Genomic DNA, 22,277 nt, shown 5'->3' with positions numbered 1-22,277 from the left:
AACATTTATTCACGTTTTCACCTGCCATATGACAATATTTGTTTCACATGTGAAAACTTAATTTCACATGCAAAGAGACAAGTCACAGGTGAGAATGCCATGTTCACATGGGAAATGCAAGATTTCCCATGTTCACATATAAAAAAACAAAATGTGTCCAAAAAGCACATGTGCTTTGAATTCACATGTGGGTTTTCACATGTGACTTTTGTGAGTCCTGCATATGAAAACATTAAAGAACAGTAATACAGGAATATAGAAAACTGTAACACCAGACATAAACACTTCACAGCACACAGACATATAGACATGTTGGCACTATATACTGTATATAAGAAGACAGTTTTGAAGTTTGTTGAGGGTGCAAAGCTCCTGCCAAAACAAACTTTTCACTTACACTTTCTTGAGAAAAGTGAGTCGAACTTGGACTAACCTTATGGTAAATATTCAGCACACGCTGAGGCCAAATCCTCACAGGTGCTGCAGGAACAACTTCACCTCCAGTTGTCCACTCAAGCATACTCTGTGCTAATGGCCAGGCAGAGAGTAGCCAGTCCCTGCTGCCCTCTTGCCCTGCTGTTAGACTGCCCTCTCTCCCCGTTTCACAGTGTAAAACCAGGAGTTGGGGACTCTGATCCACCCAGTATGGGTAGTAAGCCACGCGGACCATTTCCACATCAGGGTTTGAAATGCCGAAGTGGAGATAATCAATAGTTAATGGGGATGGAAATGTAGTGACAGTGAAGGATGACATTTCAACCTCGGGGAAGGCGTAGCAGCAGTGAACAGTGCTGCATGTGTGCTGATGTGTGCCCAGGGCAGTTATGAGTTCACAGCCAGCCTCTAATGCTATATTAATGATTTCCTCTTTCAACCTGACACAGCCAGGAGTGAGGGGACGGTTTTTTTTGCAGCGTGCTCCCATCAAAAAAAAAAAAAAAAAAGCAATTTGGAGGTAAAAAATTTGGAGTTTTTTTTTTTAGGTGCATAATCACTTGAAACTTTGTGGCAATTTGTAGGCAGTGCTGTCAGTCAATCCCTGATGAAGAATCACCGCAATATTCCTAAATAATTCCTCCAGGGACTTGTAGTGTGTCTGCGTGCTCAACAGTGACTAGGCTACTTTATGGTGTTTATTTTATTTTTAGCTCCTTTGGTATTCCTATAATATTCCTTTAGTGACTTAAAGTGTGTCTGTGATACTCTACAGTGAGTTTATGGTGACGTTATTGCATTGTATGATATTTGTTTTTTTATCACCTATGGTATTCCTTTAATATTCCTATAAGGGACTTATAATGTGTCTGTGGTAGTCAATAGAGTTTATACTTACCTTATAGTACTTTGTGGTATTTTTTGATATGGTATTCCTATAATATTCCTATAGTAAATTATAGTGTCTCTATGACAGTCGATAGTGACTTTATGTTGACCTTGTCATACTTTATGGTATTTTTATTTCCTGTGTATTCCTACAATATTCCTACAACATTCCTATAGGAACTTAGAATGTTCCTATGGAACTCAATAGTGAGTTTATGGTGACACATACATATGATCTCCTATGGTATTTTTATAGGATTTTCTGTGGCTCATATTTGACCATTTGATATTTTTATGTTTTGCTGTTATATTTGTCTAGTATCCCTATAAACGTTTATTAAAGGATTAGTATATAATTCCTTTTCATAATGGGCTTTACCCTTGTCTCAATCGACACGGAATTACACAATTAGAGATGACCAAAGTGTGTCATGGTAACAACTTCCCTATTCAAGACCATTAATTAAGCTCTTTAATCACAGCGGGGAATGAACCTCATGAACCCACCTATGAAACGTCCATTTAGGCCACTAATTGAGCGTGTGTGTTTGGTGTTTAGAAGGAGCTCAATTACTTCACACCGCACCACCTAGCGGCCGCCCGCCGAACAGGACTCCCTCTTACATTACGTGACGTCGGAGCGCTACTGCTTTTCTGTTTTTTGTCCCCCCTTAGAAATAAAGTGGCAATGTAGAGCGGGAGACATCAGTAGCTGCACGGCACTTGCAACAGCGCGAGATCGCCGAGGACAGACCGCTTTCACTCACTGTAGCGATTAAAGTTGAGTGCGACACACTGATGACCTGCGAGCATCCTCCGGGGGAACTGTGCATTTGACTGGCTTAACGAGCGTCAGTTTCCATCTCTTCACTACAGATCATTTGTTGCTGTCTGGGCTCCGCTGTCCACAGTCCATAGGCTCTGCTTCAGCCCGGCGGTCAACTGACGGATACGGACACACACCCGAGGATTACAGGTAAATTATAGCAACGTGACAGCAAAGGGGTGCAACCTTTTATTTCTTCATTTTGAGCCAGAATTGCTCCATTGCTCAGGTAGCCTATCACATCAACTTAGTTTATTGGGGATGAAGTGTCTGGTGTAATATGGGGGAAACGGTGTTGGTGTGCAATTCATGAGGATTTTACTCACCCAGGGTGAGTAAAGCCACTGTGCCTGCCAGGATTTGAAATTGAATATATCACAATGGCCTATACATGTCAATGCTCTCCAAAGGGAAAACTAATGAAGATTGTTGGGGGGGAAAGGCTGTTGTGTCTGTACAGTGGAGGCTGTGCAAGGTGTCAGTGGAGGTGAGCTGTAATGCCATTTTGATGTAAATAGGTCTGATGGGTTTAGGCTGATTCAAAGAAGCATCCGAGGGGTTTCAGCACCCGCAATAAAGGCTGTCTGTGGTTACACACTTCAAGATGCAATATTCAGTCAACACAGCCTCACACATCAGAATATATGAGCATATGAGGGATATGAGTTTACCAGTCACCTTTTTATATGTGGAATAGAGTTTAGCCACCTTTTTAGACTGACGTTCGACCTAAATTCATGGTAGTAAGTAGTAGTAATCTGGTGTAAATGATATGAGGATAGGGTCTTGTAAGGACAAAAAAGCATATTTTTCTGATAATATAGTTGATTTTTGTTTCTATTGGTGTTTGCCTTGTTATGATCACTGAATGGAGGTCATAGTGTATTCACCTGTTTATTTACCACTAACATCACTGGATATGAGCGAGCATAAGCTTGAGCCAAGTCAAAAATGTGACCAAAATAGGCCACTTGCCTTCATCATCATCATCACCATCATCATCATCATACATCTTCCTCTTCTTCTTCCTGTCCTTCTTGATCATGATGACCCTCATTATCAACACAGCTACTTCCACTCATACACTGAGTAATATGGAAAACCAGCCTGTTTTGCATTCTGCGATGTGTTTCCTGGTCCAGATTTTGCTTGGCAGGCTTTGTGTATTGTGTATTGTGTATTAGCAAATTCTTACCTATTTCCACTCCACTTAATCCTAAAATCATATGACATGTTTTGCAGGGACCGTTGGTTTTGCATTGGTTGTTTGAGGAAACTTTCTGTGGATTTGGGTCACTAGTAAGACTTACAGTCAAAGGATAAAATTCAATTAGACAGCCCTGCAGCAATCTTTATTCACTGGCAGATGGCTTAATACTCTTGGATTCTGCCTTACCGTCCCTTATTGCTCTAATTGGATTTCATCATTTCACACGGTTTATCCATATAAATAATGAGATTTATTTTTTTCCCCCCCAAGTTTGGTATCATTAATTCAATGCTTTCTCGGCCCTGTCAAATCCAAGCCCACTAGCCACCACTGTCGAAACACTTCACATTTCATCTCCCCTGATCTGCCTTGTCATAAATTGAAGTAGACCTCAAAGTAAATTGTTGCATTTCGCATTTGCCATTGACGGTATGTTGGGATGTTGAAATAGCGTAAATAGTGGAATCTGTTATGTGCAATAAATGAATTGTACACAGTGCAGAGGGCATATTGTCAGTGTGAGTTAATTCAAGCCCTGAGGAGATCACTGGCTTTCCTCTAAATGACATCCAATCTGACTTCACAGAGGAACATAACTGGATTTTTTCCATCTCTAAGACAATGTGAATGTGATCTTTGTGAACTGCTTGTTTTGTCAGTGGGAAGATAAACATATAAAAACATATTCTGTATAATACCTGCCTATCCAAACAGGAAGGATGCTGTCAGCTTCATCTCAGCTGTATCATTCTGTCTGTACAATGCTGCTATGATTTTCTGTCACACTATGTTACTATGATGTTACTCTGTCAGATTAGAGCGAATTTACCAGTTTATTTCCTTCTAAATTCTATTTATTATTTAGGCCACTCCCACACCACACAGAAAACAAGCCTAAATGAGAATTAGACATAAACAATCGGACACAAAACATCTCAGACCGTCTGAGGAAATTCCTGGAGATGAGAGCTCCGCTTCACCAGATTTGCCCCTATTTATAGCAGTATTGTGTGAGTGAAACAGCTATCAACCACGGTGGAAGAAACCTTTTGAGTGACATCAAAGAAGAAGCGGGGAGGCGGGTTAACCTTAACTGCCACGCTTTGTGCTATTGAAACCCTGCCAATTCAATCTATATGAAAAATAGTATCGTATTAGTCAGGGCGAAGCTGAAATTTTGCGGTGAGCTCAAAAATTCTTGTTTTTTGAGTTATGGGCTATATCCGCTCCGTTGGCTAATGAAAACGACAATAATTTCTGAGTCATAAATCGATGAAATGGTGAGCGCCGTTGAACCATGAACCAGCAGGCAGGTTGAATCACTGCCTGATTAATCACTGTCGCTGCACCTCACTGGTCAAACCGGCTATCTTCAATAGCACCGGGATGCAAGCACAACTTTGGCCTTTGACAGAGTGATTTACATCTACATTGACGATAATAACTGAACCCACTCCTCTTGCCAAACACTGAGGGTAATGTTGAGTTCATTCTCTCTAGTGCAGGAAGCCACTGCACCACTTAAATGTCAGTGGAAACAATGTCAGTCCTCTGCAAGACTGTGGGGACTGGCAGCACTACAATATAAAATGTTTATGGTACAGCAGAATAACAAAGTGCTACTTTTCTGCCAACTTTATTATGATTAGATTACCAGCGTATAGCAAACAATTACAATTTCCCACTGCTGCTTGGGCCTTATTCCCAGGAAATATCTATATGTGACACTCGCTGCTTACTGCTGAAAACTAGAATATACAGCTTGCTGAAGCCAAACACAAGTTCCAGCACAGCACAGATTCACAGTTAAGGATAAGGGGAGCACAACTTTAATGCAGGGAAATGGCAGTTACTGTTCATATTACAATTGGACTCATGGGTTTTTGAAAGACGATGCTCATACAGATGTTTCTGTATTGAAGCCGCTGATAGCTGACTTTTTGTGCATTCAGTATCTTTAATTTTGACCATTTTCATGCCAAATTATGACAAGTACTCAGTGTTTATCCCAGACATTTTAGCCTCTGAAACAGAATTTGACACTCCATTGAAACCCAGACAAATGAAAGTCTTTTAGGGTTAGCAGCTCTTTAAGGCAGGGTGACCCAACCCAACCATAGTTCATATCTTGCTCATAGAAGGATAGTTTTCTTCAGTCATATTGAATCTTGACTCTAATGGTGTAGTATTGAATTTCATGGAAATCAGCTTTCTCTGTTCAGTTGGCAGCTCAGGCTTCATGCTGTTCCACCTGTCAGGCCTCAGGTTTGAACTGACGACTTTTCCATCCTCGGTCTGTGTGCTGACCTTAGCTGGCAGGCTCATTGCTGGAGGCGTTATAAAACAAATCTCAGTTTCTAACACTTCATTTCAAGTTGTTCTACAACGTCATTATCAACAATGTTATTATATGGGTAGAGATGGTTTAGAAATGTATATTTAAGACATGTTTTACTCCAGGTTCTGTGACTCGATGCCATACAGCAGACTGTGCTACTGTATTTTGTTGTCCCATTTAGGCTTTCATTAGTTCTCACAGCATCTGCTTGCATCATTATTTACTAATCAACAATAGGTATGGCTTGAGAATGAGAAACAATATTACATTACCCACAATTCAACAGAGCAATGAGGCCAATTAGGGGTTTTGGTTGTGTAAGACTAATGACCACTAATTTATAATGGACTTCACCATAGACGGCGTTCTGTCTGGCTCCACAAACTGTTTTGGTCCAACCCACTACCAAGCAAGAATAATAGCCATATAGTGTGTTATTGCATCTTGAAATAACAAAAAATCTTCGAGACTTTTGAAAGAATTGTTCGTTCGTTCTCATAATTTTAAAATGCTACCATTTTTGATTGGACTAATTTGAATGTTTAGAACCACAAATAATAAGACTTTTCAGTGATAATTATTTGGAGTTGACAAGAGTTGATTGAGAGTTGTTTGTCCACTTATTGAACTGATATGGCTGTTCAAAACTATCTAAAGTGTTAAATTAACTCTGATGGGTGAAGACTTGCATATTTTTTACCCTCTCACAGTTAAATTAACCCTGATGATTTTGCTGTGTAATCGTCCATAACAGTAATGTCTAACTACGTCATGGCGATGTGTTCAGATATTGTATTGTGTTCCTCCTATCGGTGTGAAGGTGTGTCTTTTCATGTGTGCATCCAGCCAAGATGTCAACTATTCAAGATAGAGCAGTGAAGCAAAAACCTGAATACTCTGCGGGGCCGTGGGGCAAAGATAAATCCATGACCTTTCACCAAATGGCTTATATGGGACACTATAACTGTGTGGCCTATAACAGAATTGGCCATTACTCCATGACAATTTGTCCAGTCATTATGAAACTTGGCACTCACTGTATGTTGCGTAATGGGAAGAAACAGTACCTGCAAAGGCGCTTTAAAAATGACAAACAGCAGGCGCTGCAAACGACAAACTCGTATTTTTTTAAACTAGACATTCAAATTTAATGAACTATGGCACACATTTTGCTATATGGCTAAGAATTACTCAAATATCTTAAGTTTTGTTGTGAGCGGGAGATGTGGGCATGCCCTGTCAATACAAGTCTAGGAAGTATGAGATCAAAGGCTGGCACGTCTTCTCCCTGCCTTGTGCTCTTTCAGTTAAACAAGATGTGTTCTGTATTAAACATTAAGATGCCAAGACGGTATATGGGTGCAGTGGATGTAAACAACGTGAAATCCAGAAGCCCCACATTGATGCTGCATTGGAAGTATGTTGTGGTTTAGGATGGGGGTAAGTACAGATCAATATTAAGACAGTGTGGCTCTGTGGCCAGTTTGGCCCAGTTGACAACTAGCCTGAGGGCCACACAGCGCTCCGTCCTGCAGGAGAGGAGATACAGGCAGCAGCAGTGTCAGTGTGACAGCTAGTAACAGCTGTTAAGGTGGAGAGGTGAGGCTGAGAAAAGCCAAATGAGGTCCTTTTACTAATGAGGCTTTGGCTCTGTCTCCCTCTCTCTCTCTCTCTCTCTCAGCTGCAACATTATCGGTATGCACCTCATTCTGCTTCCTCCCGGTTCCACCGCAGCTCCAAGGATTCTGCCTCAAACATAGCAATTCAGCTAAAACACAGCTCAAATACCACTGGTGTGCCAGCAGTAAATTCCAGCCTTTTTTCCCCTCTCTGAGTGGATCAGAATTCATGAATATCAAAATGCATGACTTAAAACATATGGAGAGGCTTTCACTTCATACTTAGGGTTGGAAGGAATTAATGTGGATTTTCTTATTTTCTGGTTGCATATTTGTGGTGTAATTTGTCCAAAAAATTGACAAATTTTTGACATTTCCCAACATTATTTCTGCTCTTTCTGTGAGCATCTACTTACTCTCACACATCTAAACTTATTTGCTTACTGTCAGTTTTAAGCAATGGCATAGCTTTTGTTAGAGTAGCTCTTCATTTCCCGTTTACGGCTCCCATACTGTCTGCTGGAAATTAGTTGTGTTCATTGAGGTTGACAAATTAATCAATACTGTGTGGACTATTCTTAAATAAGTTCAGACAAGGCTTTACAGCTAATTGTTGAGCCAGTCAATACAGAGTAATCTCACCTTCATTGAAAAGAAGCTATAAATGTCAACATCACTGCAGCCTGTTAAATGGAGCTCAGCGAAGACAGTGAACATTCGGCGTAAAGAAAATGAATGGAAGTAGGCCACAGAACGCAGCAAAGCATCATAGCAGGCATTTGAATTTCAAGATGCCGCAGCAAATCAAGTTAAGCAGAAGACGAAAACAAAAACATTGACTGCAGCTTTCAAAAGTGCACAATCTCACATGTCTGCAGCTGATTCTGGGATTTTACTTGACTGGAGCTGCTGAGAAGGGCCACCATATTGACTCCTCACAGTGCTGAAGACTGAAAAGAAAGTTCCCTACTGTTAATTTGAATTAAAACAAAAACCACGAGCTCCTCTATCTCCAATGCACTTATTTCAGAATAGGTTTTTGACTCACCTATGGCTCTCTGTAAAACTACAGCAGGTCTGCCTTTATTGTGAAATTGATACGGCTATTTCTTTTGGCTGTAGTAAATTCATCTTTCCAGACTAGAATTATGTTCCATTTTCAAATCAATTTCTCCTTTTTTTACAGTTCACTGCGCTTCATTTAAAAAAAGCAGACATTGATCTTTATTCTTTGTTCCATGAGAGGAGCAGGAGCGTAAGAGTGTTAGATTCAGGTCCTTCTTTGGCCATTTTCCTCTCACTCTGTCACTGCTGGAAGCGATTGATGCAAGGAAGTGTTACAGTACGAAGCTGTATTGATTTCCTGACACGGCCCTATGAATACTCCCTATTCTGACAATCCAATTCACTGATCTTACAGGCTTGCGTCAGGCTCTGTGGGGTGTTTGTTTGACAGGATAGAGCGGTTTCTGAAGTCACCCGAGTTTCCTGCACTGTTCTTGAGGCCAACTGAGACGAGCCGCTCGGCCTGTGACAGAATACTGAGGACATAACCCCGGTTTAATTTTCTCTTTCCAGATGGACTGGCTCACACCTGAGATGTGAAGTGTGTTATGTGAGCCAAGGTGTTTTCCCACCTCGCTGGTGGTGGGGAGAGATGCTGCACTCCGTTGCCATGACAGCGGAAGTTCTCTTTGTTCTTGGGTTCCTGATGAGTGGCGCTCGGTGCAATCCCGTGGTGCCCTTACCGGCGAGCCGTGAGCGTCTGGAAAGGGTGCTGACCCAGGCCAGGGAGGATAAACATCAGGACCGGCAGGCCTCCGAGGAGCCGCCGGCCTACGGTGGTCAGCAGCGTCCGGAGGAAATAAATTCCCTGGGCGCCGAGGGCAGCCGAGAGGCCAACAGGACTGGCGCGAGCCGGGCCCGGACGAACTCCGGCTCCCAGAAACGAGGACCTAAGGGCGGGAAATCCCAGGAGCTGTGGGGCGAACAGTACAGCCCCAACCAAACGGACGAGGGCCCCACCAGCGAAGTCAACCTCTCCCTGGACGCCATCGACGAGTACGCCTACCCGGACTACAGGGGTAAAGGCTGCATGGACGAGAGCGGCTTCGTGTTTGCCATCGGCGAGCAGTTCACCCCGGGCCCTTCGACGTGCCCTTGCCTCTGCACCGACGAGGGCCCCCTGTGCACCAAGCCGGAATGTCCCAAAGTTCACCCGCGCTGCGTTAAGGTGGACACCAGCCAGTGCTGCCCGCAGTGCAAGGAGAAAAAGAACTACTGCGAGTTCCGGGGCAAGATCTACGCCTCCCTGGAAGAGTTTAAGGTGAGCCCATTAACTGCATTCACTCATTTCTGACATGCTCAAACTTTCAAGAACTGCTGACAGAACGTTCCCCTGCCGAACGTTCAATGGAGTTTATCACAGGCACTACACAGGCGCTAGTTACCTTGCCTCGCAGCAAGCAAGCAAGCAGGCAGGCAGATTTATAATGGCAAAGGTCAGCACTTGTCTTTTCTCACACAACGCTCGAATATTACCGGAGGCTGTGTTTAGTAATGCAACTTCAGCAGTGTTTCCATATTCAGTTTGTTGATACATATGATAGAGCTACACAGTTATAACAATATCGGAACTCTGTAAAGATTTAGATGTGTGTAGGTGTGTGGATCCTCTTGACGTCCTCCCAATGTGTATATGTTTCCATGTGTGTGAGAAAAGAGAGAGAGAGAGAGGGAGAGAGAGAGAGATCTTTCATGTTTTATCTTCTGACGCTTCTTTGAGAGGCTCTTAAGGATTGCAGCCCGAGCTCGGTGTTACGTCTCTTACGAGGAATTACATTTATCAGCGCCTAATGCTTCTCTTTATGTTGGCGAGGCTCTCACCAGGAGGTTATAGCTAATATGGGATTTTCTTTTGCTAACTCGCGGTGTTACCGACAGCTCTGTGTCAGGGCTTAGCTTGTCCTGAGGGAAATCTACAGAAAGCTCTACTTTCACAGGAGTGAAACGGACGTCATCCTTTGTGCGGTGGAGTCGGGGGGGGGGTGAGTGGAGTTGGGGAGGGGAGTGGCTGCTTCGAAACTAAGCAACAGGCAGGTTTTTATGGTTGATTGCTATGTTCTGGGGTGTTACACTAAGTGCCGCCTCGCTCCATTTTTCACAGTGGAGTGCCATGCGGAGACCTCTGCAATCTACAGCCGCGCTGTCAGAATTAACCTTTGCACTCTCGTTAAGACTAAAGGTGCACAGCTTGATACAAGTGGCGGGCGAAGTGCGGCCGTCGACGGGAAGTATAGTAGCTGGCCGCCGAATCCAAACTGTATAATGATCAGCCCCAGCCTTTGTCCCACATTTGTTCTATTCCTAGACATACAGTAAAGCTTGGCTAACCAACCCATTTTGCACTCCGTTCACGCTCCGCAGAAATTGGAAGCATCTGTCTTTTGTTTCCCATTCCTATTGATTTCCCCATATCCCTTGATTGTATAGTGAAGTTCATTTCTTGACTCGGCTCTCCCTAAAATGAAGCATTCATTTCCAATGAAGTCGACTAGGATGGGACTTCCCTGTGGATGCAGCTCTCACGTTGAATGCCTAGTGTCTTAAACTAGCCAGACAGGCAGACAGGGGGTTTTTGTGTATGTGAGTGCATGTCTGTGCTTGTGTGTGTGTTTGAGAGAGAGGGAGATAGCAAGAGAGAGACAGAAAAAGGAAGCGAGAAACAGAGACAGAGTTTGAGGGAAACAAAGAGCCAGAGAGAGAGATAGGAAGAAATTAATTAAGAAGAAGAGAAAGACGCTTTATGTTGTGTGTGTGTGTGTGTGTGTGTGTGTGCTGTTTATAGGGGTGTTAATTACCATTTGTTTCCTGCTGTCCAGGTGTCTCCATGTGAGAAGTGCCGGTGTGAGCCAAGTGGAGAGGTTTTGTGCTCGGTGGCAGCCTGCCCTCAGACAGAGTGTGTGGACCCGGAGTATGAGCCTGATCAATGCTGTCCTATCTGCAAGAGTGGTGAGTGGAGACGACTCTCTTCAATTCTTTCATTATCATTATGCTTGTTTACCTTTATTTACCCGGGGAAAGCCAACTGAGCGTGCATGGTTTTTTTCCAGCAACGCTCTACTTCACATTCACACAGTTACACACATCCACACCTGGGAGCTGCCCAGTACAGCCACAGTCTGCTACTGGGAGCTGCACTGGAGCAACTGGGGTTTAAATGTTTTGCTCAAGGGCATCTCAATGGTAGTTGTTGAAGGAAAAGCACACATTTTCCCAGCTGGACCGGTGGCCTTTCGGTCACAAGCCCACTTCTGTAGCGCCAGTGGTGATGCAGCAATACTTTGGACTATTAGGAACGGTTGCATCTGATCGGATGCTGATGGGTAATGTCACCCAAAAGTTCAGCTGCCGACCAAATTTTTCCACGCCAACAAACAATGAAACCAGGTGACCGTGGTTAATATCGACCAACGTTTCTCTGGTCACGGAAAGTAAACAGACTCCAGTCGACTGGTTTCCCAAGTTGCTTGCAGTGTGAATGGAGGGTTACAGCACAGAGACACAAAACACACAGCATGCTGCACCACAGTGTTTGCAGTCACTTGGCATGAATGTAAGTCTATGTCAATGTACATATTTGAAGTAATCAAATCTATTTTGATGCATTCTCCAGTCATGCCCAAAAAGTGGTAAATCAGTAAATCAGAGTCATGCCCTATTATTTTCTAAACTGATGTATTTTTCATGCATAATTTTCATTGGTAATGTCATTTTCAAACCACTCTATTATCAGATTATTCAGCCCATCTGATGTAGCTGGAGCATATGTTCCAAATCCATCACTGCTGTCTGATAGGCTGCCATGAGTCGCGGTAGGCTTACATTTTGTGCTCCTAGGGGTTGTGAGTAAGATCCCATTGGTTTGAAAGCATTGCCCCGTCTGAGGAGGAATTCTGCGGCTCAGAGTCGATTATCTAAAGTTGTTTCGGATGATTTCAGACAGCATGTCCTAGATTATGTCCCCTTGTTTTCTTGGTGTGACTCTAATGCAACGTGGCAATGTCAGCAACATTGCCTCCTTCAGCAAAAAGAATGATGACTTGCGATATGTATCTCTGACTTGGAATCTTAAAGTGGCACGGGCTGTTTACTATAAACAAGGGGAAGCAATCTGCATGAAAAAGACATCCTTGTGATAGAGACAAGATATACCTTTCCCCAAAAATGTGTGTATTAGCCACTTTGTGTGTTGTTTGTTGACTCTGAGCTTTTAGAGTTTCTTTATTTGCACATATTAAAACAATGAACATAAAGAAATTAGGGAAGGATAACAGATTGTACAAGTGAGATAAAAAAAAACAGGCTAAAACATTTAATCTCAAAAGAAACAAGTAAACAAATAAAGAAATCAAGATGATAATTGCATTGGGTAAAATAAACTAAAAACAGAAAAACAGTGGTTACACTTTCTATGACCACATCTGCAGTGCATTAAAAGGATAATGAATTATAATGTACTCCTAATGCCTTATGGCCATTCTTTTAAGAACACGTAATGGTTATCCATGTATTATATCAGCACTCATAAAACATTATCGATCTAACATAACAAACTGTAGTAAGTACAAGCATCTAATGAATGTTTATGACTGGTTAGCAATCAGAGCTCGCCCCATTGAGATTAACAGCCTGTCTGACAACCTCTGAGAGATAACTAGTCCTAAACATTGACAAAGATATGGTTGTCATAGAGCGCGTTACCCGCTCTATTAATATTTCCCCGCAATAATCTTAGGGGATGCATGTGGTCCTTTGTTCCCATTTTTTGCTGCTCACCCACATTTTATTATGCACATATTGATCGTGCTGCGAGAGCTTTGTGCAGAGTTTGGGCAGTGCTCCATATTTTCCCCTGTGAAATGCCCAGTGGATTTGCCGGGTTGCATTCGCAGGCACATCAGTCTGGGAGACAGATGTAGATATGTGCAGACATCGATGTGCACAAGCAGAGATGTGCCAGACTGAAGGGAGTGTGCATGTATATTCAAACGTCCCAACAAATCCATGTGCTCGTTCAGGCAATAAGGATTTGTGGTTTTAAGATGGCATCAGTCCCTATTACCATAAGATTACCACACATTACCATTCAATGAACAGGGCTCGCAGTGTCGGAGATGCCATGTTACCTGACCATACATCTAACATCTGTCACAGCCTGAGAAAGAAACGCTAGGATTGGATTTTTGTAGTGAATGTTTCTATAATTAACCTAGTTGTGTTATTGCCTTTTACATATGCACCTGTAATTTGCTAAAGTGAGGAATATGTTCCTACTTCATCATTGCAGCCACTGTCAGCTCATTCAATATCCATGTTTAGGCTTTCACTCTAATTCATTTCTAGTGATGTACAGGAGCACAGCGGTATTTACCCAGGTGTAGAAATAGCCTTTGGCAACATGTACACCTCAGTTTCCCTGTGTAGTGTTCAGGCTACAGTGCTTTTAAATGGAAAAATGGGACTGCAATAAAGAGCACCATCCCCCCCTAATTGAGACCCTGCAGATTTGCCCAATTTGTCTAAATTCAGGTTGTCTGATATGGACACTTCTCTCCATCCAAACTGTCTCCTAAACAGCAGTGAGCAGTGGTTTGTCCAGAGAGAGCTGGACTCACCAACAATCGTCTAGGTCTCCCCTCTCTTTACATTATTCCTGTTGGTGTCTGCACACAGTCAGTGTAGTTGGAGATATCAGGGCTCGTTTTGCTGCCATTCATTATTGTACAGTATGAAAAACAACTTCCACAGACTTGAAAAAAGCCCAAGCTAGATAATCCATCACAGTAAACATGAAGCCTTAATAAGTTTCATTGTTCCCAAGTTGAGTGTTTTCATATCAGCGTGTGCATTCAGTGACCTCTCATTGGACCAGAGAGTATTTCTGGCTCTTTGATTGGATGAGCGAGGCTGGAGGGCGGGCCTGTCACAGTGTAAACGTAGGATGTAGACAAAACTGGCAACCGCAGACATCCTTTGTGATTACGCTATGCTCTGCTTACTGTCAATCACCTGGAAGACACCTAGAGAAAGAATTGGAAGTCTCTGCTAGGAAATAATCCCTCAAAAACATGTCATTTTACCAACTTTACTGTCACACCCATGTCTTCTTATTTGGGGCGTCTTTGGTAGATGGGACAGGAGTTAATTTCAAGCTAGGTTTGACACGTGAAGTTCGCATTTTAAGACGACAAACGACAAAAGAGAAAAAAATAAAATAAAAATCTGAGCACATACAGCATGAATTGCAGAATGATTGGGGGGAAACGTAAACTAGACATAGACAGAAGTAAACAGGCTGTAACTGTAAATGACACCGGCGTTCTCCTTTCAGGCCTTTAGTCTTTTATTCATGATGCCCCTTTGCCAACTGGTGCAGAGGTCGCGCTTTAATTCACCACCGAGTGTCAAAACCCATCGCACCGCTGTTGATCACGCCGCTCTCAATATTAGACAGCGCAGCAGCGGCCACTCCGTGATGAAATAAGGTTATCGGAGGTTGTCGCGGCGTTCCTGCGGCGTTCCTGCTGTAATGTTGTTATTTGTCTGGCGTGCAGATGTTGTTTGAAGGGGAGACAGATGCCGAGACCTCCTGAGAACTTTGATGCATCTGAAGTGTGACATCAAAGCTCAGCCCGCCGCTTCGTTAATGGCCACCACGGTCGGGGAAGGACTAACACACTCCTCCAGATGTGTGCTACCAGGATACGGAAAGAAAACTGTGACGTAAAGTGTATTTATTTGCGCATATATAAAATGATCAAACACAGAAAGGGAAAAAAAATCTGATTGAAAAAGATGAGATTGAAAAACAACAAGGGACTTATTGATGCATCTCACTTTAAAAGGAATAAAGAAACCAAAAATTTTAAAAAAGCAGAAATTTAGACATATTTATTCCAAAAAGGGAGCGGTTCGGTTTGGCATTCAACAAGTCCTCCTTGCTGTCAGGGTCTCTTACCATCATTCCCCCCCCCCTCCTCTTTACCGTTTCCCTGAATATTGATATAAATCACGCTACAATATTTCAGCGTTATGAAGTTTGATATGTTCATCAATTATGCACAGACATTATCTTGGCCTTTTCAGGCATGCAAAACCACTGCTTATGGCAGAGCACCCTGTCTCAGATGTGTTGTTCAGCCTGTATGCAAGGAGACACTTGAGGAAGAGCCAGGGGAGGGAGATGAAAGTGAGAGGTATCGCTAACATCCACCCCAGACAGTTGTTCATGAATATCAAAGAACAGCTGTGAATGGAGGCACGGTGAAATGAAAACAGGTTCCCATCATTTTTTACTCATTATCTTAAACCACTGTAACACATTGCAATTAAACGCTTTCATACCCTCTAAAGTTGGCCACTGCCGTTTGCTCGCCGCCATAAAGTTTAATTAAACAATATTGATTCATGCAAAGAATGCCCCGTCAATATAAGTCAGACAAGAAAAACATGTTCTCGATACTCTTTTAAAGTATTTTTTTTCCCTGCTGTCGATATTGCCAAATGTTATTTTCTTCTCTCTGACAAAGGACAGGAAAGGATTTAATTATGTTGGTGTCAAAGACGTGGAAGTGTTTGGAATAAATCTGAAGTTTTCTCTTGCAGCATCTGCTTTTGACGATGCTCGGAGCAAAAAAAAATAAAAAAATTTAAAAATCAATGCAGGAGAAGACTCTTTCCTCGGCACCTCGGCGGCTCCCCCCCCCCCCTCCCTCTTGACCTTTGCTCTCGCAGGCTATCGCCTTGGCAACGCACGAGGAAACAAGTGGTGCTCTTGAAGACTCAGACATTAGGGTCAACACTAATCTTGGGGTGGGGGGTGGGGGATGTGATAAACAGCCTGAACCGGAGCCAAAATCACTTCAAATGGGAGCAACACAAGACATGGGAGCCTGGTTGCCAAGAGGGATGGAGACTCATTCAAATTAAGGGAGGCATGATTCATAGAGGGCCTTCTGAGATGTGGCAGTGTTTTTTTAAGAACGCATCGAAAAACACACGAGTGGGAAAGGGAAGTTGTCTAGATGGATGGTGAAATGGCTTGATTTGTCCTTGGGAAGCAGCCTTCAACTCATCCTGACAACAGAGACAATGAACAGTGTGACAAACCGCACTATTTTCACTCATTAAATGCAAAAGCCAGATGTCCAAATGCATTTAACTGTACAACAATTCCCTCTTTTTAAAATTTGATGTCAACTTGCTATGCAGCAGATGTCATAAAAGACGAGCGGTTATGATTGAAATGTGTCGTGCCGGTTCTTATGGGTTACACACCGACTGTTGCTCATGATGTCATCAGTTCGGGAATGACACTTCTAATCTACACACCGATAGCTTTTACTTTTAGATAAACTGGAAAGGCAAAGCACGACATTGTGCATTGAATACCATCTAATAAATCCACTCAAGGTTACAGTTATATTAGCCTTCACACTTTGTTCACTTTTTTCATCACACCTCTGTATTGTATTACTTAAAAGCCAGCTCCCATTACTGGGCTTTGGGTTCTAATTGGTCCAAAGGTCACTTTAATGAAAGGTTATGTAATGCTCAGTCACATGAAGTCGTAAAAATTAGGGTTGTGCCGGATAGCTGAGTGGTTTTCAGTTTTTGGCTGGCTTATTAAGTGTTTTTTCTCTTTATTTCTTGGAAATAAAAGCTGAAGTTAATGCGACTTTCAATTACACATCCCACAATACGCAGTACGCATTGAACAACAGTCGATGAGGGTGTAAAGTAGCAGAGAAATGGCAGAGATGAGCAAATATAACCCTCAATAATACCTTTCTTAGAATGATGCCAAAGCAGTTTAGGACATTTATGCGTTGAGTAAGTAAATTAAACTCTTCCATTTAAAATCGGGCATCTGAACGCTGCCTTGGAGAGCTGTTGCTGTCTGAGGTCTTGAACATGCTGCTGGAGGGTTTGCGGCTGTGTCCCTGTAAAGGACATTGGTTATGACGGTCATGCTCCTCATGTGCAGCCGGGTTGTTCAGCCACAAGATGATGGGTAGGTAGCTATCAACAAAGCTGGAGACAACGTTCGCAAACAAACACTCACATGAGGTGGCACCTCCCTAAAACCTCGCTGTGTGCAGCTTTGCCTTGTATTTAGAAGTCCAAACTCGTCTGGCGCAACATCTCCAAAAGAAATTATTCATACTGTTGGAAAATCACTGCTGCCATTGTCTCTCCTCCCAAAGTACTCCCACTTACTGTCTTCACAAAGCAAGGTCATTTTTTCCTGCATTTATAATGCAAATTGTACTAAAGAAGTGCATTAAGACGAGTGATTTCCGCTATTCTTCTGCTTCCATTACCTTAGAATGGAGCTCTCCGGGTTTTTAACATTTCAGAATTAGGGGGTGTGATGGTCAGGATGTGTCCTCGTTTCCCTGTCAGTTCTGTAGCGCTGCCACTGAGCCAAAAGCCACAGGTGCTAATGGCTATCTTTTTCACACTCTGCCCGTGCCAGCTACTCACACACTCTAGTGACAGTTTGGGTCCAACTGTTCATGCACATGGACAATCCATTTGTCTCCTCTGCCTCGTAGGGTTACGCTGAAAAGCTCTTGGAAAGCTTGATGCGCGTGTAAAAAAAAAGACTCTCACTGCCAGAGAAAGACTGAGAGCGATGGAGAGAGGTGGATATATTATATTAATGAAGCAGGGACAAAAAGGTGGGTGCGATATGATAGGCAGAATAATAGGGCGACAGCAGTGAATGAGCACGGCAGCGCTGAATCCATGCATTAATTAACAGAAATGAGTGTCATGCAACTGTGAATGACTGCTTGACAGGCTTTGGTTTAATCCCAGCTCCAGGAGGAAGCGCTCTTGATTTATTTTGTAAAGCATATGATTATTTACCCATTTTGCTCTCCTCGCGCATCCTCGACATATGTGTCTTTCATCCGGGGCTGTGTGTTTCTAAATGCCGCTAATGATGATGAATCAATAGCGACAGCAGCCTGGGCCATGGGATGAGTTGTTATTCAGATAGGGTGTGTGCGTGTTCATCTGAAGACTTATAAATGTGTTAGGGCTGACATTTTGACAGGCCTCGGCAAACTGTTCACATTGATTGATGTGCCGGCGTGCTCCTCCTGGGCGCCGCCGTCCAATGAAACGTCGAGGCTGCGGCTGAAAGACTCCCCATTTATCAGCATCTTAATTATACAACAGAGTGGCTCAAGACCTTGTTAGTCTAAGGAAACTAGCCATTGTTATGCTATACCTGATGTTGTGGAAGCGGCTCCCGCGGTGTTTATATTTTGCCGTGCCGCTCGAGAGATAATAGATGATTTATGAGGGGCCCTTTCTCGCCAGTGGCCGAGGACAGATGCACTCTCGGCAGACAAAAGCCTTCCCGTCACACCGAGAGCCGAAAGAAGCCGGTGCTGCGGCGAGACAAGGAGGACGTTTATGTTCTATATTATGGATTTGCCAAGTTCATTTCGGTACACGCGGCGTTGGCAGAGCGAAGCGGACGGCGACAGAAGCCGGGCTCCAGTGCGGGGGTTCATTTTCTCGCATGTCTCGGGGCCACTCAGAGGGCTCCGTTCTAACAACTACTAACTTCAACATCAAAATTTCCATTAGTGAGAGCCAATTTCCTCCAAAATAAAAAATGAACAGTCCCTTGGGGCGCAATTCAGAACTGTATTAAAGCACTGCGTAACGGCGCTTAATTTGGTTTTTATGCACAAGTCCCTCTCTGCGCATTCCAACCTTGAAGTTACATATGGGGAGAAACCGCCTTGAGCGAGATTTGTGCTTGTGGTGTAGATCCGATCCAAGGAGGGTCCAACAACATATTGTTGAGTAAACCTTCTGATGTGCACACCCAAAATCCTCAGTAATCGCATCAAATGTGCCAGGTCTAAACAGAAGAAGCTCAAACTTGAACATTTCAATCGCAGAACAAGACAGTGGAGGAGACAGACATAACTGTCTGAATTGGGTCCTTAACAATTCTGTGTGATCACTATAATCCCATCATGCATTTCTTTCCTGATGGGAGCTCTGACTTCCAGACTGAAAATGCTCCTCTACGTAAAGCGTGAGCGGTCAGTCAGTGGCCTGAAGAGCATGGTAATGATGGCTAATGCCAAAGCAATTTTGATAAACAGATGCAAACCCAATTGAGGATTCATGGGATATTGAGCGTAACTGCCTGAAACTGCATTTTCCACCCCCATCATAGAGACAGACGACCCCGATGATAACTCAGAATCGTTATATTAAAAGCCATCAAGCGCTGGCCTCCTCCTATACGAGATGATTAAAGTCAAATCATGCCTGAAGTGGCCACCAGCACCATTACAGCCACCTTTACTGAGCAGCATCCTGATGCTCGTGGAGCCATTATGTGTTCTTGTGCCTTGTATAGCCTATTCCCTTTACCAAAACACTATTTTGGGTATGTCCGCATGTGAGAGCCCATTTTCCGCTGAGAGAAATGAAATGAAGGGCCGTGCATGTGGGCTGTCTCCTCCGTTCATGCTCTTCTTCGACTGACTGCATTCAAGTTCACCAGGATGTCACCAAACTATCTTAAGGAAAATAAGATAAGAAGGAACATTATTGATCCCCAAAGGGGGATTTGGTCATTGCAGCAGCGGAAGTAATAGGATACAAAAAAAAAAGAATATAAAATAAGCAATAAAAGCAATAAAAACAGTGAAGCAATAAAAGGGCAGAGGGCGGAGCCAAAGAACAGAAGCACAGTTTTTCAGAGCGCAAGTTAGCTAACAGGCAAACTTGGGCGGTCAGCTAAGCTAACTAGCTAACCGTGCTAACTTTTATGGCTGTATTGCATTTTTTCAGTTAGTAGCAAGAACAGTAGGCTTCATAATATTAGCTTCGTCCTCTCTTACCTCTTGTCTTTTTCACTGGGCTTCAGTTTAACTTTACTCCGCCAGTAAAACTGTGGTTCTCTGGCTCCGCCCACTTAGGTTTAACTCAACCAATCAGATTATTTCTGCCTCCAGAGTAGCTCTGCCTCTGAGAAATGTTTGTATAACTAAAGTTCCAATCTGAATACGGATAATTCATATATTTTGAAAGGCCAGATGTTGGTCGTGTAAGTATTCTCCACAGCACCACTCTGTGTCGTGTGTGTGCAATGAAAGTTTACCGCTGTCAATTCCAATACAAACTATATTACTCTGGGTCAGTGCATTGATTCACATGCTACTTAAAGTTAATGTCAGTTACCAGAGTTGTTGCCTGAAAGGAAAAAGGAAAATAGTTTTTTCTCCTAACAGAAGTGACATTGCAGAGTTTATAGTGATGGATTACATAATTCACATGGGTCCAGACTGACAAGGATGTCTGTATGTCGGCAATTTGATGGACTTTCAAACTGATTGGGATCTTTTGAGCAACATAAAGTGATGTGACTTTGAGTCGCGCGTTCAATCCGTAAAACACGGCGCACGCACTGAACGATGATGACCTTGCTGGGTCTGAAGTAGCAGAAAGATGGCAAATATGAGCACAAACTCACTAGTGCAGGTATTTCATCTTTAGAACTAACCCAACATCAGAGCTATTATTTCTGCTCTCTTTTGTTTTTGTTGTGCAGTCTAGTTATCTGTACACAGGCTAGAATTTTGAACCAACAAAAACTCATCTATCGTGGTACAAGTGTCAATTCTTTCTACTTTGACCAGATAACAGTTTCCACAACATATTAAACCGGCTGTACCTTGGTTTCAACAGAACAAGGGCAAAGTAAATCATGCGTTTCAATGTTTGTGAGGGTGACCTAGATAATCTGGCTCGCCACCCAAAAAAACACAAAAGAAAAAATATTAGAGGAGCAGGATCAATGCCGTATTTTTATTTTTATTTTTCAATGAAACCCCATTTTGAAACAGACAAGGCCTATTTACCATTGGGCTTGTACTTTTCCTTATAACCCCCCGCTCTCCTCTTGCCACCCGTAGGGCCGAACTGCTACGCGGACACGGCAGTGATACCCGCCGGGCGCGAGGTGAAGATCGACGAGTGCACAATCTGCTACTGCACATACGAGGAGGGGACGTGGCAGATCGAGCGCCAGGCCACCTGCAGCAAGAACGAGTGCCAGCAGAGCTAGAGACTGGCGGCGGCGGCGGCGGGGCGGCGGCCGATCAGCATGTCAAACTCTCGGCCTTTCACCCCCCCCCCCAGTCTACCAGACATCAGGGTCGGACCCCCCCCAGCCCCACGAACCGTTTCAGCATTTATAGTCACTCCTGTATTACCGAATAAAAGCTTTTATGACGATTTGTAATCCACATACAGAATATCTATTTATCTATGTATGAAATTATTTATGAATATATACAAATATAGGAGCTATTAACGCTGAACTAGTGGAAATATTTTTTATAGGCACTGTATTTTAATAAACAATGTATCGGAGCAGAGGCCAGTTGAACATAACAGAATGTATAGAACACCTACAGCCGTCTTCGGAGGTGTGAAGCCTCTGCGTCTCGACATGTGGTGTCATCCGCCCCTCTACCACCAAAGTGCAGACTAGACTTGTGCTATATCCATTTTAAAAAAGCAATGGGTAAGGATTTGCTGTGTAGAAATGATCAAGTACAGAATTAACAAAGACCTTGTCAAGGAAGAAGAGAATCCATGAGGTGACTTGACTGTTTTTCTGACTCTTTTTTTTTTTTGGATGTTCCGACGTGTTTTGATTTGAAAGTGCTTTTTTTGTATGTGCAATTCTCTTGGTACCGTGTGTTCATGTTTCAAATAAATGCCGATCTGTGCTCTGTAAATGCTCAAACGGAACTTTTCAACTTCGTGTTCAGTTTTTACCGGCTGACAAGCGAGAGAGCACTTGATGTTGTCTTTGAAACTGGTGCTTTAAATTTACTGACTACCAACCGA

General features: G+C 43.1%; 1 protein-coding gene across 1 annotated transcript; it reads left to right on the top strand.

Moving 5' to 3' along the window:
• The first annotated feature begins 8,973 nt into the window (after positions 1–8,973).
• Positions 8,974–22,277, top strand: vwc2 (von Willebrand factor C domain containing 2). Its single transcript, XM_071913321.2, has 3 exons — positions 8,974–9,642; positions 11,198–11,327; positions 21,335–22,277. Exons 1-3 carry the CDS (start codon positions 8,974–8,976, stop codon positions 21,484–21,486), a joined length of 951 nt encoding a protein of 316 aa, XP_071769422.1. The 3' UTR covers positions 21,487–22,277.

This window comes from Centroberyx gerrardi, chromosome 15, assembly GCF_048128805.1.
Source record: "Centroberyx gerrardi isolate f3 chromosome 15, fCenGer3.hap1.cur.20231027, whole genome shotgun sequence".
In the NCBI taxonomy this organism is placed as follows: Eukaryota; Metazoa; Chordata; class Actinopteri; order Beryciformes; family Berycidae; genus Centroberyx; species Centroberyx gerrardi.
The sequence above is the reverse complement of the archived record's forward strand: the minus strand, read 5'-3'. Positions and strand labels throughout refer to the sequence as shown.